The sequence below is a fragment of the Pyxicephalus adspersus genome, chromosome 3, assembly GCF_032062135.1.
Source record: "Pyxicephalus adspersus chromosome 3, UCB_Pads_2.0, whole genome shotgun sequence".
Lineage (NCBI taxonomy): Eukaryota > Metazoa > Chordata > Amphibia > Anura > Pyxicephalidae > Pyxicephalus > Pyxicephalus adspersus.
This window is the reverse complement of record NC_092860.1, coordinates 8,769,962-8,787,886: the sequence shown is the minus strand read 5'-3', so window position 1 is coordinate 8,787,886 and position 17,925 is coordinate 8,769,962. Positions and strand designations below refer to the sequence as shown.

Genomic DNA, 17,925 nt, shown 5'->3' with positions numbered 1-17,925 from the left:
TGCCTCTCTGCTGATTATCAACCTCCTTTCCGTCTTCAGGCCTTGAAAAAAAAAAAAATTTAATTAAACTTGCAAACAATCAAAATTCCTTAAATATCCCCCAGGTAACCCTTTGCTGCCTGGGCCAGCGTAGCGATAAGAAGAAGCGCTTCGGGGTTCTGATTAAAGCCATAAACACTCTCGCCGTAATTGTGGTGTGATTAAAAATGAAGTATGATTGGGGGGGGGGGGTGGAACCTCTGCGGGCCGTACGGGATCTCCGTATTCCTAATATTGAGAACAGTCGCGGCTGTTTGATTGGCATTTGTGAACGATCTTTATTATTGTTATTTATTATTCTCATCATTATATTTAAAATTATTATTCTATTAATATTTGAGGTCATTATTTGTGTGTGATTACTTCCGTGTATGTTTTACCTGTGTGTGTTTGATTTGTATTGGGCACCTCTCAGATTTGACCCCCTATAGATAGAAATCCCAGCCTGCTACTGTAATCGTAAGTGTTTTGAATATCGGAAAAATCCCCCACACTTATAAAATGGACCTGTCTATAACTTTACAAGTCACACGAGTATATCCCTGACCTGTCACAATAAACAGCAATGGGATTCTCATCAATGCAAAGCCATCCATGACCTCCAGCCAGTGCAGGGTTCCTCCAGAGGTTGCTGGGGGTTCATTGAGCAATTTGTGCCTCTCAGGTCAGTTTAGGTGACACCAATAATCTTTTTGGCTATCTGTAAGAGTGACATCCTTCCCAATGGCCAGCAATGTAAAAGGCATTCATACTACTGACCACCATGATAATATACTGTGAGCTGTGGATATAATAACTATAGAAGGGGTTCCCCAAGACCTGAAAGTCATTTTTAGAATTCCCCCATTGTAAAAAGGATGAGATGATGTCATCGGCCTGCTGCAGGCAGGAGGAAGCTTTGAACATTGTATTCTGTTTCTTCTCCCTCAGTGATCAGCCTGCAACATTGTAAAAAGTCACATGATGAAAGGCCATGGCATGGGCTGATCCAGGGATTTGAGTCTCACCTTGGTTAAGGAAGATATATTTTAGTTAGCATCTATTTTGTTATAAGTGCAATCCTTTTTATGGGAATTTTAATGCAAAATACCAGGATTGAATTCGCTTGCTAGATACCAACCTGTACATTTGGGCAGACAATTCCTTTACATACAGGTCTCCTTTAAGTTGTGCTGCTTTGTGGTCTGCCCCCTCCAATCTGGTCCCTTTTAAACCACATAAAGGTTTGTTGTTTGCGGCTGGCCTTGAAGAAAGCAGTCTCAGCCCTTGGCCGGGGCTCCAGGCTTCAAAAAAGCGGCTGTACATGGCGTACCCGGGCATCTCTGCCCCTCTTGCCTTGGGAATTCTTTAAGCACAGCTGCACAGCCCTCTGTCCAGGCTCAGATAGCCAAACTGTACATAGGGAGGGGGTGGAAAACACTGATTTTAATTTTTATTTCAGGGGGCAGCTGTTGTGATACACACTTGCACAGCCCTCCTTTCAGGTCAATGCCTCAACCCTTTTATCCTGCAGAGGGAGATGTCTTGCCAAAGGGGAGTAGCGGCTGCTCCAACTGTGCACCTTTACATGGTCAGATTTATAGTAGTGTTATCAAATATTATTATGAACGTTCAGGAGCAGCTGTAACCTTCCTATTGTCCACTAGAGGGAGAATACACAAGCTACAGTAATGCAAATATGGTACAGCAAGCTATTACACATGTTGGGCTGCAAACTGGAGATCTGCTCTGGTTTAATGCACCCCCCACCCCCATGGCCATTCTGCTGCTGGAACACGTTCGTCCAGATGTAGCCGCATATGGCCTTGCCGCCCGAGTCTTTCCATGCGTGTCAGATGACTTCAGCATGATCGGAATTCATTGAGGCCGGACATTAAATATTGCCGCTCACGCCGACTGTAAATTTATAGCCTGCTTATTGATCCTGCTGAATAATTGCAGGGAGATCGCAAGAATTTTTTTTTTTTTTTTTTAAGATATGCAGTTATTCACAGGGCTATTGGATCAGCAGCATCTGATGAACCGAGGGACTGATGCTAAGAAGCTGCTTCTAAGCTCGGCAGGGCCGGTTTCGGGGCAAATTGGGCAATTGCCTAAGGCCCCCATCTTCACCATAGCCCCAGTTATCAGGCGGTGTAGGCAACTGGAATGCTGTGCATTTGGGGCCCCCACTTGATACTTGTCCAGGGCCTTGTTTTGTCCCTGCTGCTTTAAAGGGTTAGGGCAAGCTATGGAAACAAGGGGCCGTGGGATCCCGGAACTGTACGGACCCAGGAACACTGTGCAGGGTTGGAGAGAGACCCTCATAATGTGCATAGCAGGTGTGCAGATCTGGAAATTTAGAACTGGGATTGTTTGAGCCCCTCATAATGGGCACAGAAGGTGTACAGACCTGAGATCTCAGTGCTGGGATGATGGGTGCCCCTAATAATGGGCACCCCAGATGTGCTGACCTGGGGACTGAATGCAGGGATACTAGGAGCCCCATTGTAACAGCTGCCTTCATGATCCAGCAGGGAGAGGTTGCAGCAGACAAGGCGGCGGTGACACAAGCCATAGCATTGCACCTCTGGGTGTGAGTCAGTCTGTATCTCAACACAGCGAAAGAGTGAAATTTCCTTGACCCGAGCCGCAAATATTTGTCTGTTTGGAGGAGGACTGGGAAAGGAGCAGATCTGGCTAAATTCTTCCAGCTGTCTCTTTTTAATTGCTTCTTGTTAAAAGACTTTTACTAGCTTTTGATTTAAGTAAACATCAGTCAGTAAATTCCGGCCCCCTTCCCACGTGTAACCTTGCACTGACCCCCGGGCTCCTCCAGTGCTGTGCTGGCCTTGCATGGGATTTTTATAGGTGAATAAGTGATATTTTATCGATTTCTATGACAGTCCTCGAGGGCCAGGACTCGAGCACATTTTTGGTATTAGGTTCAGTTTACAAAAAGTGAGAAACCAATTGCAGCCTATATGCCGCCCTCAAGGTCTGGATTTAAATAGCCTTGTTCAATGGCTAATAAAAAAAAAATAACATTGTAATTGTGTTTCTGTTTGTATTTTAGGTTATCCCCGATTCTCCACCTTTCTACCCATGAGCCACCTGGACCACGGAAACAGCAATGTTCTGTATGGACAGCACCGCTTCTATGAATCCCAAAAAGGCAAGTCCTATAGGGAGGGTGCATTATAATGAATGGGAGATTCAGTAAAAGTGCACCCCTAGTGGTGATTTGAGTTAATACACAACTTTTTTTTATATTTTTTCTTCTATTTTATTTTTAAAAAATAATAAAAATGGGGAAGGGCTGTGGTTTGTGATGATGTGAAAAATACAATATGTGCTGATCAGGTCAGAATTTTGTAGTCCAACTTGGGAACATCCCCCCCCACCCCCAACTCATGAAGGAGGTCATTGGTGGCACTTTCCATATATCTGTCGTATCTGTTTTCTTGGGCAGCTGCAACCTGCCCCCTATCCCAACATTACCCCCTTCTTGCTTCCACAGACTCTAACTCTAACATTACCTTCTACATCTCTATTACCATCTCCCAATTTTCCCATTATCCTATTTGATTTCTTTTGCGATCTGTTCTACCACCTGTATGTTGTACCACCATCCTAAAACATACCCTTGGCGGCTTTCGGGCAAAATGTTTGGATACAGCTGGAAAATTTGAGGCTGTAAATAAAGTGACAACAAAACTGTGAGAATAAATAAGACGCCACTAAGAATAAACGAAGAATAACACCTAAGATACGGGAAATGGAAAAAGTGACATATTATGCAATTCTGGGGCCTGGGCATGTTCACTGAGCGATCACTGTTTTGAAGCAGCTGAGATTGGGCTATAGCCCCATTTTTAATGTGTAGCTGTACTCTTTATTGACATTTGTAATGCTAGAGCATTCAAGACATGGGGAAGGGAGGGTAAATAAGTATACCAAGTATGGGGCCCAGAAATTTATGATGGCGGTCCTGATGAGGATCCATTAGATGTGCACTATAGTAAAATGGGGATATAGACAGCAGGAGAACCCTCTGCTTTTACAGTTGGCATTGCTAAGTGCACAATGGGTGGAAAATCTTTAGTTTTGTTGCCTTTTTGTAAAGCCCCAACACTTGTGCAAAGTAGGCTCTCATGTTGCCAGATCACAAGCTGTCTCTTTTTGGTGTTGGATTTTGTAAGGTGATTATAACCAGTAAGCCAAGCACCGACATTGCCAAAAAGATGACCTTTCAGGTCTGGTGATGAAAAAATAAAAAAAAGTGATATCGACACCTTGCACCCATATATAGTTCCACGTCATTTCCCAGCAGGGTGCATGCTTGCCTTTATAACTCTTGGCAATAACTTGAGCTCGACCAGAACTGCTTCCTTCGCCCCGTGCCAGCCAAATACCAGGCAGTCTCTACTCTGACTCCGGGCTTACAATTTGTCTCCATTAAATGTGCTATTTTGACTGTCCGACAAACAGGTGGAGAGTCTGGCCCCCCCTCGGGAGTGAAATCCCAGCAGTGGGGCCCCCCAAGCTCACTCCGCCCCCTGCGCTCCTGCACTGACAGAGACCTCCGCTAATGGCCTCTCAGCTTTCACAATATTGTGGCTTTCATCTAATCCGTGGAAGTGGCAGGCCAGAGTGCTCCGTCGGGATCTGAGCACCCTTCCTCAGCTGGGAAGAGACAGAAGACGGAGCCATCTGAACAAAACGTTGAAGAGGGTTCAAATATATACCCAAAAAATTAAAACATAATCTCTTAAAAAAAAAAAAAAAAATATTTAATGCAAAAAAAAGTTCAAAAATATCAGATGTTTTTTAAAAATAATTTTGTTAATCATATGACTTGCATTAGTATAAAAAAAATAACCTGAAGCAATGTAAAACTGATTGGAACACAAACATTAAAGGATACATATTTTTTCTGCCGAAAATTGTTCTCTGGGTTCCCTTCAGTTTTGGTCACATCTCTGCTAAAGGGAAGAAACAGTTTGCATTGGCCGAGCGAAGGTTTCAAAGAATGGTAGAATTGATCAGCTGTTCCAAATATATAGATTGAGGGATGTTCAACTATGTTATTTAAGGTCCATGTATAGCCCTGTCATCTTTCACAGTGAAACTTAAGCATGACTCCGTTTTGGGTGAAAACGTTTAAAGATTCAAATCTGGAGAAATCTAATGACTGTTTTAAAAATGTCACGATTATTTCCTGTACGTAATCCATTTTTTTTCCTTTGTTCCAGATAACTTTTATTTGCGGAACCTCCCACCACAACCCACGCTGCTGTCGGCCAACCATAACTTCCCCAGCATCGCACGGGCTGCGCCGGGTCATCCTATTGGCTCCTGCAGTCGTGACAGAGAGAACAGCCACCTCCAGAAGGGTTCAAAGGACAATGATCGCTATATGGGGGGTTCCGAGATGAACAAGGACAAGATGAGCAAAGGGGACCTTAAAGATAGGCACTTGGAGGATGACGGCAAGGAAAGGCAGAAAGTGGTTTTGCCCATGACCATGGACAGCCACTGCAAGGAAGACATGCATCAGAGAGGATCGTGTGAGAACAGGACCAAGCATTTAAACTCTTGCCTGATGACCTCAAAGGTGCTAAACGGGGACCCCAGCAAAGCATTGTTGTCGAGCTGCACTGTTGGGGCAGGGATGCCTCGCCAGGGTAGCCAGAATCGATGTGCCAAAGAAGTTATGAGGTCGGACCGGTCGTATCCCCAACACGAGCCTCAGCAACCTTACAGCGAGTGCCTAGAGAGGAGGCAAATGCTCCACCATTCTGTGTCCTACACTGTCCCATCCAGTCTCCCCAGCATTCCTGCCCCCCTTAACACCTCCACCAGCTCCTTCCCCTGTCTGCAGCTTCATTCCAACTCGGACGTTGTGTGTTCTTTGCAGGATAAGTCCAGCAGAGAACTTAAGATGGGCAGGCCCACGTTTGTGCCTTCCGTGGGGCACTTCACCGACAAAAGCCGGCCTTTTCAGGTGACCCCGGAGGGCTGCCATATAGACAGAGGTGGAGAGGGGAAGGACAAAGGCCACGAAATGAACACTGACCACCACCTTCCTCACGGGTCTTACGCGAACACGTTCTCCCACTTAAAGGCTGAGGCAAAAGGGGAGAGGAGGCTGGAGTGGCCGCAGAACACAGCCGTCAGGATCAAAAATTTGGAGTTCTTAAATAGCGGAGGTTCAGAGACTGCTATGCAGAGGAGCACTGAGAAGGCGGCATATTTTGAGATGCCTCCTTCACAAGACTGTCCTCGTCCTAATAACCAGGACTCCCACTGCATAAAAACTAGCCAGTCCTGCTGCACTTTAGACAGGCCTACCAAGGACTCCCAGGTGCACAGCTCACAAAAAGTGGCACGGATACGGCATCAGCAGCATCGCCCATCTGAAGGGGAGCAAACGGTAGGCAACCAAGAAGGAAAGAGAAAAACCATCGATCTAAGCTCGTTGGGCTACAACGGACCTCACTTGCCACCATGGACAGAGTCACCAATTTCCATCGGTGAAGACCGGAAAAATTCTTACCTAGATCCCTTCAGCACAAGTTTACAACAGGCTGCGCTAATAACTCCTGGTCCCTCATTGAGCCAGGAGATGCAAGGGCCTACAGATGAGGTGTCTGCCATGAAAAACCTGCTGAAATACAGCAACCAAGCACTTATTGTGGGTCAGCGAACACCTTTTGTGGGTTTGGGGAACATGAAAACCAGCTGCTCCCATCAGGAAAACAAGTTCCACGGTAACAACAAGTGCCAGCCCGAGCAAGAAAGGTTGGACTGTGCTAGGAGTCGGGAAAACGAAAATTCTCATGGAGAAGGGGAAGTCAGGCAGCCGCCAGTTGGCATTGCTGTGGCGGTAGCACGGCAGAAAGATACCAGCAGTCGCCACGAGTCATCTTATGGGACAGGGTCAAGTCGGCAAAACAGGAATAACATGGGACAGAAAGGTGTGTGTTGAATCTAACCCCCATTGTATCAGAACCTCAAATTGTTAAGCCTACCATTCACTTAGCTTCTTAATAGGTGTAGCTTAAGAAACAATGTGCTCCAGATAGATGACAAGTCTGTTGACATATGGTAATTAGGGCTAAAACTCACAAATCTGTAGTAAATACTTTGATCCATCAATATTGGAGGGCATGTACTTGGAGGAAATTAGAGGGCATGTACTTAAATGTTGCCAGCAGTGTGGGAGGAAATATAGCCATCAGGACTAGCTTTGATGTACCTTATCATTCCTCCTCCTTAAGACTGGTTGGTAGCAGAAAGAAAAGACATAAAAGGCAACTTAAACCCATATTTAAGACTTGTGTACGCCAAATCTTAGTTCAGGGTGCCTCTAAATTGGTTTCTTGAAAAAATATTCTGAAGCCAACCTTACCAGTATGTAAGTATGTGTCAGGTGGATGATGCTTCTGTTAGCACATCAAGGTTTGGGCACCCAACCATGTTGGGAGCCAGGATGCCATGGCTATGTTTGAGAAACCTGGTAAATCAGAATTTGCATAGTGGATTCCACCGACAGGAAGCATTGTGTGAGTGCGAGGAGGCGTGAGCGCTTCCCGTCTGATGTGTGAAGAGAGTGATGTCACCATGTGGTTTGGGGGAGCTGCAGAGGGGGGTGTAGAAGTTGGCAAGGTAACAATATCCGGGGTTACCAGAAGCCGTTGGCTCGCTTATAACACATGGCTTTCATTAGCAAACCTCTGGGCCGCTCTCCCAGTGAGACACAGCTTCCAGCTGAAGGCTTCCTCGTTTAGCTGGCTGGTGGGATCCTGGAGTCCAAAAATTAACCCCATAGTGATCTCCAGAGGGAATTAGTGGGTCTGATTTGATAAAATGAAAGAGACAAGTGTATCATGTTACGAGCAGTGCTCACCTGAAGGCTTTTATCTTGTCAGAAAAGGATGGATTGAATGAATGCCTAAAAATTGCTAGCTATAGGTAAAAAATAAAAAATTGTGTTAATAAAAAAAAAATCACACTTAGAAGTGGTCAGAGAACTTTTCTAGTTTTGGTTTAATTGATGGGCCGACATAATTTTATCTTCTCAGTAGGTTCTGGCCGGCCTATGCATGTCATTGACCTGGATGCCGAAGAAGAACGGAGCCGAATTTGCGATGAGAGGTTGGGAATCCCTGGAAGAGACCTCCTAATGCAGTAAGCTTTATATAGAGAAGGGTCCAAAGAGCAGCAATTAGGAATTCTGATTGGTCGTAGGAAGTTGCTGTATTCAGCAGATCATAAATGTTCTTTGTGCAGCTGCCTTAAATCTGCAGCCCAGATGGCAGATGTGATACAGAGTAATGTGTGGTGGGAACTCCACCTATCCTTGTTAAACTGATAGACACATGGCTGTTTTTTAGAAATGCTAAAATGGGTTTCATTAAAATTTTGGTTCTCACCAAGGTATAGCCCACATCTTCACCACCTAGCTTGTTCCTGATGCATGTCTTTTTCTTTCAATCTCTTTAGGGAAAACAAGGACCTGGTGGAATTTGCCCGAATTCATCCTTCTGGTGGCTGTCCAGGAGACCTAACATCTCATCTTATGATAGCAGGAGGTGCCAGTCAACTAGGGGCTGATCCTACACCCCATACGCATCCTACCCACCCACACTGGCTTCCCCGAACAAGGAGCCCTTCCATTTGGATGGGCGGCCATTCATATGGTAAGCATGGCTGGTCTTCAGAATGGTTGTGGGACCATGCCTAGCTAAGAAGCTATCATAACACCAGTCCAGGATTCCTTCTTTTTTGTTTATTTTATATGATGGTATGATCTTTTCTATAAACTCTGAGAAATATCTGATATTGCTAGTAAATTTTGCCAAAACTGTTAGTGTGTTTTAGCTATTGGTACACTTTCTCATTAGTCTTCCTTCTCCCTTTTTCATTCCTCCTGCTCTCCCAACCCAAAGCCCCCTGCTCCCTTCAAGCTACTTTTTTGCTATTTCACCTTTCCTCTGCCTAAAGAGAACCTGTACTGCATCCTTCTAACTTTGCTATTGGGACCGGGCTATCATTGTCATTGTGATCAAACTGTGCCGACCACCAGTTTTAGTCCGTTGTTCTTACATGGCCACTGGGGCCATGTCATTGCACAATGTAGTGGGTTTTGATGATGTTTGGCCTAGTTTGACCCTAGAAACAGAGTGAAGCTAAATTAGAGAGTAGGTGTAAAAGGGACTTTTGGCTACAGTAAAGGCGTAGGTTCTTGTGCTGTTGGCTCCTAGGCACTATACAACTAATAAAGTTTACATCACAGTACAGGTTCACTTTAAGCTTCTGCTCAATCTTTCCTGTCCTGACATCCCTTACATTCAACAGAGATAAATTGATATCCACTTGCTAATAATATTTAAAGGGGTTTATCAGGCAATGTGCATTGTAAAAAGCCATGATTAAATCGGTGAATAGATATCCATGCCATTGGTCATATACCATATTTTCCTGATCTCATCTTCCTAAGTTTAAAAATCAATGGTCACCTAGGTTTTAGAAACAATGCTGAGAGGTGTAGACAGCTCTGTCTTTTACCCTCAGCACTAAAAACTGCCTGCAAAGCCCCTTTAAATACTTCCAGTTTGATCTTGTAGAAACACAACGAATATAGCTCCATTGGTCTTAGTAGTCTCTTGTTTTACAAGAGAAATATTTAGAAACTGTAGTTTTAGGTTTTTGAAACTGTAATTGATGTGCCACCAGGTATTAGTCACCCTGCTCTACACCAGAATCTACCCCCTGGATTTCCCCCTTCCATGTCTAGTGCCATGCAACCAGTGTTCCCCCTATCGCAAGAACCTCCTGCCCAGCTGGTAATACTACCTCCAGAGCCCTCTCCCCATCCTGCTCCGCACTCCCTTGGTAAGTGGCAGCACCTTTTCATCATTCTTCTTTGTATCAGAATATTTGTGTGTTTGCAGATAATGCATTTTGAATGACAGAGTCGCTAAACCCCAAAATGTAAATGCAATTTATTGCAGCTTGCTGGGCCTGAGATGTGGTAGCTGCATTAGATTTTATTTTAACCCGATAATCCTGCAAATAACAAACCACCTATCTCTTCATGTCTACACTTCCACATGCTCTCCATGGAAGGAGCCATTGTTATGGGGGAATTATGGGGACTGTTGGGACTAGTAGTTGATTGATTACCTTGTTTGTGCTTTCCCTTCATCTCCAAACAAGTGACCAGGACGTGGCTTTTCTGGCAAGACAAACAGGCGTTTTCTGTACATGTTCTTGGACTGCAAAATGAAAGCCAATGCAGCTACCACATCAAAGGACTTGAAAAAATGCAAAAGATCACATTTTTGTTTTTGGGTTTAGATTCAATTTAATGTAAGCTCATTTTTCATGTGACATTCATTTATTTTTCTCTCTTCCCGTTCCAAATTTTATCAGCATATTCCGTAGGTGTAGATTCTTCCTCTAATGGCTATTGGCTTGTGTAACAAATTCAATCAGAAGCTCCAAAAAGTGCTGAGATAACGGGCTAAGCCTCCCATGGGTTGTATAGGGAGGAACAGTACGTGCATGCGATAAATAACCGATTTGAATCACGAATGCCAGCGATTTATAGCTGCGGTCGTTCGATACAAAAAACCAAATCGTGATTTGTAGATGAACCTGTAGTCAATAAAATGTGTTTGCCCCTTCGGATCCCGTATAAAAAGAGCTTGCTTGTTATTAAAGTGAAAATGTAAGGTCCTCTTTTATTTTGAAGTCCCACCACATGAATGTAAAAATATCTTAATGCTACTTCTAGGTAAAGGTGACACCATTGGGGCTTCTTCTAGGTTTAGGGAAAGTAGAGGAGCCTAAATCTCATGAGAAGTTGCCCCAGCACCTTGGGGGAGGGACTACTCAAGATATTCATGCTGCTTCATTTACTCTGGGTCCTAAGAGAAGGCCCAGTGAAATCACATTTGCCTTGGTGAGCTTATCAGAAGTTTGGATTATAAGGAATTTGTACTTATTTTTCCTTTCAGATAGTTTTTTAATATTATTGGGGTGGGGGCTACAAAATAAATCAAGCCTTGCATTATTTAAGAGGATTGCCTATATATATGTATGTGTTTGAGCCATTGGGCATATTAGTAAAGAGTTTTTTTTTGTATTTCATTGTCCCCCAGCTGATGTCATGGATCAGGCATCCTTATGGCCACCTATGTACCCTGGCCGTGGACCCACCTCACACCTTCAGCACCCTGGACAGCTCCCGGTCTATTCGCGATCGCAGTTTTTAAGGCAACAGGAGCTGTATGCCCTTCAACAACAGAGGGCAGCACAGGCTCTAGAACTTCAAAGGCAAACCCACCTCCAGGTAAATCAGGTTTAGTTGATGTCTTGTGGTTTATTTGCGTTAAAGGGAAACTCTTCAAATTTCTGTTCTTGTCTCCTTTAGCGAAAGCCCGAGGACCATTTTCAAGAACCAGAAGATCCTCCGGAAAAAGCTGTGAAGCCCCACAGTAAATCGGACGCCTTAAATTCTTCAAAGACTCCACCCAGCCTGCTACTGCCACCTCCATCTGCCCCCGCACCACCCAAGCTGTCTCCTTGTTCCCATTCGCCCACCCTACGGCCTCCGTCCAAATGCCCGACGCCCCGGCCACTGGCCCCATGCACTTTACCGGCCTGCCCAGATGGCAGCTCCTCCTTGGTGCCCAGCTCTCCGGCTGTCAGTCCCGTGCCCGTTCAAAGTTCCAAAGGGAAAGAGGGAGAAGACAGAAGGGGAGAGGGGCAACCCCCCAGAGACTATCCCAAATCACTGGAACCAGGTAGGTGCCTGAAACTTTACATGGTGAGACCAGTAAAAAAAAAATGGTTTCTGATAAAATAGGAAGGGGTTGAAGTTTTTAACTCCTTCTATGTCCCTATTTTAGGACTTTCCTTGATAGGGAAATTGTTATTGGAATATCATAGATGGCTCCTCATTCCTGTATCTGAAGCCTAAATCCAGATTTGTGTTCTGCAGAGGTTAACAGTGGCTTGAAAGCCAAAAAAAAAAAAAAAACTTCACAGGAGCGTCCAGAGTGGAGGGGAAGGAGGGGGCAAGGACCCGCCATCCCATTAAACGAATTGCACAGTGCTATTGATTGCCTTTTAAATTAAAAACATATTTGCATGCCGCAAGGCCAATTTGTCACCACGTCTCCTCTCTGCGTATGCTTGGAAATCTGTTCCGTTCCTCTGTAGGTCCTGCCAGCTTGCGGCTGAATCATTGCAGCCGTTTTCTAGCGCCATCAAACACTGACGGAGTTAAAATTAGACTTCCACGGTCCGTATTCTGGGAAACAACATGACTGGGTATTTTCCGTGTTCTATATATGGTTTTTTTTTTTTTTTTTAAGCGATGTTGGACCAAGATCACAGAATGGGTCTTTACAGGAGAACGGGACCTTCAGTGCAATTTGAAATGTGTAAGCAAGAATCATATCTGGCCAACTCAACCTTTTGTCATTGGGGCTCATGTGCTGAAATGAGCTGAGAACTGTTCTTGTTGCCAGTAGCATCTATGCCCATTCTGTATACCATTTCTGAAACCCAAAGTGGGTGAGATGATTTTTTACTTGAAAACGATTACCCCCAGCAAGCATTGCATCGGCTCAACGCCTTTCTTGGTTTTTGTAGAGTGGTCCAACCACACCAATATAAAAAGCTGTCTTTGGATTGGTTGCTAGGGGTAACAATCGGGGATCTTCCTTCTGTCCCAGAGGCTGGTTACGGGTTGACGTGGTCTCCTTGAACAGTCCTTGCACCGGGCTAGACCTCAGGACGGATGGGCTCTTCATTTGGCCATGCTGTCAAGAGGGTGAAAGAATACCATTAATAACCCTCTGACGACGAATGGATGGGGGGGGGGCACTGGCAATGCTGGGGCACCTTCAGAGCCTTTGCGACAGAGCAACATGCCATTTATTTCCCTCTCCTTAGTTTGTGTCAGCTGCATAAACACCCAGAAAACAGGCCGGGTAATGAATCCCGCAGCCGGCATCCATCTTCACAACTTGTCTAATCCATCCAGCCCCCTTCTGTCCATCCATCTTCTCCCATCTTCAATCACTCGCCCTCCCTTTCATGCAGTCTTCAGTTCATTTATCTAAGGCTTCCTCGCTTCTTCTCTCCTTTTATCATTCTTCTCTTTTCTCCAACTGCATTCTTCATTGTCCTTCCCGTGTTACGCCCCCCTCAGGCCTGCATGCGTGTTACTTCTTCCCTGGTCAAGGAGCTGGCCCGCCTGCTATAGAAAACGCTGCACTTTTTTTCTTTTTTTTTTTTAACGCTTTCCTTTTTTATGGTCTTTTTTCTATTTTGGAAATCGAAACCCGAAATTAGAAATGAATTAGCCACCAACCCTGATCTCTGCGGCTCGTTCAGCCATGATGGCCCCTGGTTTCGGGGTCTTCAAGTAAATGAGCCAGGATTAACAAAGTACAGAATCAGTCAGGTGCTAGAAATATTAACACTGATGACAGCCAGGGAATTAGCATTTTCTGGGGGGAAAAAGAATGTTGCAATGGATCCCTTTAAAGATGCCTGGAGCTGATTTTATCACCAAGGGGTCTATTTATAAAGCAGTGAATCTGACATTCACTGAAATGTTCCAAGCTGGAGAGTCTTGTGTTTCAATGGCAGTAATTCTTTCTCCCAAAGGTAATATTATAGTGAATGTCAGATTCACTGCTTTGTAAAAAAAACCCAATAGGTGGATCTGGGTTGTTCAGTGTCCCTAGCAGTGACTAATGCAGGTCTTTGTGACACTGATATTATTCACATAGCTCTGCAGCATTTACAAATTCAAATCTTGGTGTCTCCTGCAGTCAGGGGTATAACTTACAGTGTCCCCAGGAACAACAGTTACCAATGCAGATATCGGTGTCCCCAGCAGTCACCATTGTATGTTATTGTGCCCTTGAAGTCTCCAGTGTATATGTATTCCGTTTCTTTGCTGCAATCAGTTTCCCCAGCAATCACCATTGTAAACCATAGTCCCTAGCAATCTCCATTGTAAATGTATTCCATTTCTTTGCTGCAGATGATATCAGTGTCCCCCGCAGTCACCAATATAGGTCCGTGTTACCAAGATTTCCTGCAACAGATGCAATCAGTGTCCCCAGCAGTCACCAATATAGGTCTGACTTCCTGCAACAGTATTTAATGTACATGTAATCGGTGTCTCCAGCAGTTACCAAAATCAAATTGAGTCCCCAGTAGTCATCATTATAGGTCGTCGTCCACAGGATTCTCTGCAGCAGATACACTCAGTGGCTCCTGCAATTATAAATATCCATCTGTGTGCCCAGAATAATGTCCCCAAAAGTCTCCAGTGCAAAATCTGTGTCACCTGCAGTCATCAATCTCAGTTTCTGCCCCCACCAGTCAACAAATTAGGTCGGTGTCCCCAGAATTTCCTGCAGCAGATACACACAGTAGCTCCAGCAGCCAGCACTAAAGATCGGTGTCCCCCTGGGATTTTCTTCTGCAGATGGAATCAGTGTCCCCAGCAGTCACCATTATAGGTCAGTGTCCCCAGGATATTGTGCAGGAAATGCAATCATCAATCTCAGTCTGTGTCCCCACCAGTCACAAACTTAGATCGGTGTCCCCAGAATTTCCTGCAGCAGATACTCAGTGGCTCCAGCAGTCCTCAGTATAGATCGGCGTCCCCAGGATATTGTGCAGCAAATGTAATTGGTGTCTCCTGTTGTCACCAATATCAATCTGTGTCCCAAGTGGTCAGCACTATAGGTCGGTGTCTCCAGGATTTTCTGCAGCAGATACAATCTGTGTCACCTGCAGCCACCAATCTCATTGTGTCCCCACCAGTCACAAATTTAGGTCAGTGTCCCTGGGATTTTCTGCAGCAGATGCAATCGGTGTCCCTAGCAGTCACCACTATAGGTCGGTGTCCCCAGGATATTGTGCAGCAAATGCAATCATGAATCTCTGTCTGTGTCCCCACCAGTCACAAATTAGATCGGTGTCCCCAGAATTTCATGCAGCAGATACAATCATCAATCTGTCTGTGTCCCCACAAGTTTCCAGTTCCAATGCATTCTTCTTCAGCAGTCACCAATATCAATCAGTGTCCCCACACAAAGTCCAGACAGCCCCTTCTGTGTGTGCAGCACCGACCTGTCTGTTACAAACTTGCCGGTCCGCGGTCAGACGAGCAGACCCCCTCCTACGGGCCTCGCATCCCCTCCACTGCACCGTGTCTCCAAGGCAACAACTTTGTTAGACATAAAAATGCCAATAAAGTTAAGTGGAAAAAAAAACCTGGACTTCGAGCGAGAGTTTTTTTTTTCTTCAACAACAACATCTTTATTTTCGCGTCTGCATAGAACTGCGATAATTTTGATGTAGGCCTTGACTGGCATTCAGTTATGGGTGAGATAAGGACATATCTGTTCAAACACCCTGAGAATGGTCTCTGCATACACAGGGGGATTTGCTAACGTATTCTTCCCCTAATTCTCATAATAAATAAAATTGTAAATTAGATTCTGTGTGTAATTTTCATTAAAAAATGTTGGTTGTCACCTAATTCTCATTGAAATAAAGGATTTTAATGTATTATGTGGTTACATTTCATAATTGGTGGTAAATTGTTAGATTTTATTGTATAGAAGAGTAATGTTGCTATGTTCCGGCCTAGCAACAACGTCATAATGGACTACAATTGGTTGCTGTTGGTAACTACTATTCCCGGAATGCACTGTGCATTAGCACAGTGCATTCCGGGAAAAGTAGTTGCCAACAGCAACCAATTGTTATTATCTAAGATGGTAGGGGGCGCTATTGTAACAGGTGGGTGTGGCTTCTGAATTTTAAACTCTGAGGGGATTGGCTGTAAAGAAAGGGGCGGTGCAGGTGTAAAGGTGACAACGTAGGGATTATTTATAAGCCAGATGTTGTCACCTGCCAACAGGAAGTTGGAAGGCACTGAGCTGGCGGGCAGGATCAGCGGGTTAAAGGAGAATTTTAATAAACTGTTACACCTTTATGATCCATAATCTGACCCAAATCTTCTTCTTCCTGCAGATCTGCCTCCCGGATACACCTATCCAGATGTCGTTCAGTCCTATACCTCTCCATCCCCACACATTGTGCACTCCGCGGACCCTGCTGACCCCGAAACTATGCAAACGGCATCCACGGCGGCGGAACCCGAGCAGTCCCGAACGTTTACACCCTCCAAAAAATCCTCCTGCAGCTCGCCCGTGGCTGAGGACCTGCTGGAGGCCAGCGAGGAGTTGCCCCGTTTAGGGGAGACAGACCTGAGCGAGCTTTGTAGCCAAGAAACCCCGGCCCCCAAATCCCCGGAATGCGAAGAAGTTACCGCAGGCAGGAGCCTGGAAGAGCCTAGGGAAGATGTAAAGGCGGAAGAACAAGCCGAACCCGAAAACGTCTTGATAGAGGAGGCGAGGGGAGCCGACGACGGTTGCGAGTTTCAGGACGCGACGGGCGAACAGTTGCCAAATCTTTTGGAGGGGTCTCCTTCTGCCCCTGTGGCTGCAGAAGTGGAGGAAGAAGAGGACTCCAAGGACGACCACGTGGATCGCGTTTTGTTACAGGATGTCACAGAACATTTGGAGAGTGAAGAAACTCGTCTTGAAGAAGAGGAGCTGTTCACATCCTCCGTTCCATGTTCACCAAGGGCCACTGACCACCAAGAGCCCCACTACAGCCTGGATACCCTGATAGCAGCTGGTATCACCCTGGGGGATTTGCCCTCCCTGGAGGACAAGGGGCATTTCCTTCCAGTTGAAGAGTCATCCTTATCGTCCAGCTCAGGGACCCACGGGCTCGCTGTACTCAGCGAACTCGCAGACCTGGCTCAACAGGACCAGAGCAAAGAAACGAAAGGTAGGTCCATTGCTCTGAGGATTCCTATTGGATAAAAATTCCAGTTGTCATAGAAGCCATTACTATCTCAGGGAATTTGAGAAAAGGGAGCAAAGTTTTCACCATATTTAGCTTCCTTCTATAAAACCAAACAGAATCGTCTTATGTCTGAACATTGAGAATCGGAGGTTTGCTGGGAAATAGAATATGGAAAACGGGGTTAAAAAGAATTGTATTTCCTAAGCTTGCTCAGAGGTCTGCAGGGAAAAAGAGAGAGTTCTGTGGTAAGAGCATCTAAAAGGCAAAGGTCTTTGCAGTTAATTCCCCTGCAGATGAATATTGCCCCTACCCTAGGAGATTATTAAACACAAACACTGCAGCCTGGCCTCTAAGTGCAGCGTGCCACTTAATCACAGCCTCTAATGCTCCACAGGGATCGAAAACCCCCCGACAATACCCTGAAAAGCCTATCTTTACAGCAGCCATTAGGAGGGAGGATTTGATTTTTTTGCCTTTCAGTGGCTGCATTATGGAGGAGTTTTATAGTGTTGTAGTGTCTGCATTATGTGTACAGTATGGACGGAGCTCTATCTGCTTCTTCTACCTTTTTCTCCTATATTTTCCATTTGTCTTTCTTTTTTTCTTTTTTCTCTCTCACTTTCTCCCCCACCTCTCCTCCTTTTCTTTATTTTTGTTTTCTCCTGTTCATTTGTTTTTCTTTTCTTTTTTTATATTTTCATTCTCTCTTTCTTTTCCCCCCTCTGTCTCGTGCTCTCTCGTTCTGTCTCGTGCTCTCTCGTTCTGTCTCGTGCTCTCTCGTTCTGTCTCCTGCTGTCTCTCTCTCTCTCTCTCTTGTTTTTAGTTTGCAGGCATTATCACTCATTAGGAACCTGCATTTTATCCCAAAACAAACCCAAAGGATCAAAGTATTCTAAACTACTATTTTTATCACATCTTTACTGCCGACTCCTAAAGATATGTTACCTTGATCTATTTTATACATTTTTGTGAAAATCCTTT

At 45.0% G+C, this 17,925-nt stretch overlaps 1 protein-coding gene across 1 annotated transcript in view; it reads left to right on the top strand.

Moving 5' to 3' along the window:
* The window catches only part of BAHCC1 (BAH domain and coiled-coil containing 1), an 85,696-nt gene that overhangs the window by 40,743 nt on the left and 27,028 nt on the right, over positions 1-17,925 (top strand). The window contains exons 4-11 of the mRNA XM_072403492.1: positions 3,095-3,193; positions 5,274-6,998; positions 8,106-8,211; positions 8,527-8,723; positions 9,760-9,918; positions 11,190-11,380; positions 11,462-11,834; positions 16,102-16,926. Of these exons, the coding sequence (XP_072259593.1) occupies positions 3,095-3,193; positions 5,274-6,998; positions 8,106-8,211; positions 8,527-8,723; positions 9,760-9,918; positions 11,190-11,380; positions 11,462-11,834; positions 16,102-16,926 (3,675 nt within the window). The remainder of the gene's footprint in view (positions 1-3,094; positions 3,194-5,273; positions 6,999-8,105; positions 8,212-8,526; positions 8,724-9,759; positions 9,919-11,189; positions 11,381-11,461; positions 11,835-16,101; positions 16,927-17,925) is intronic.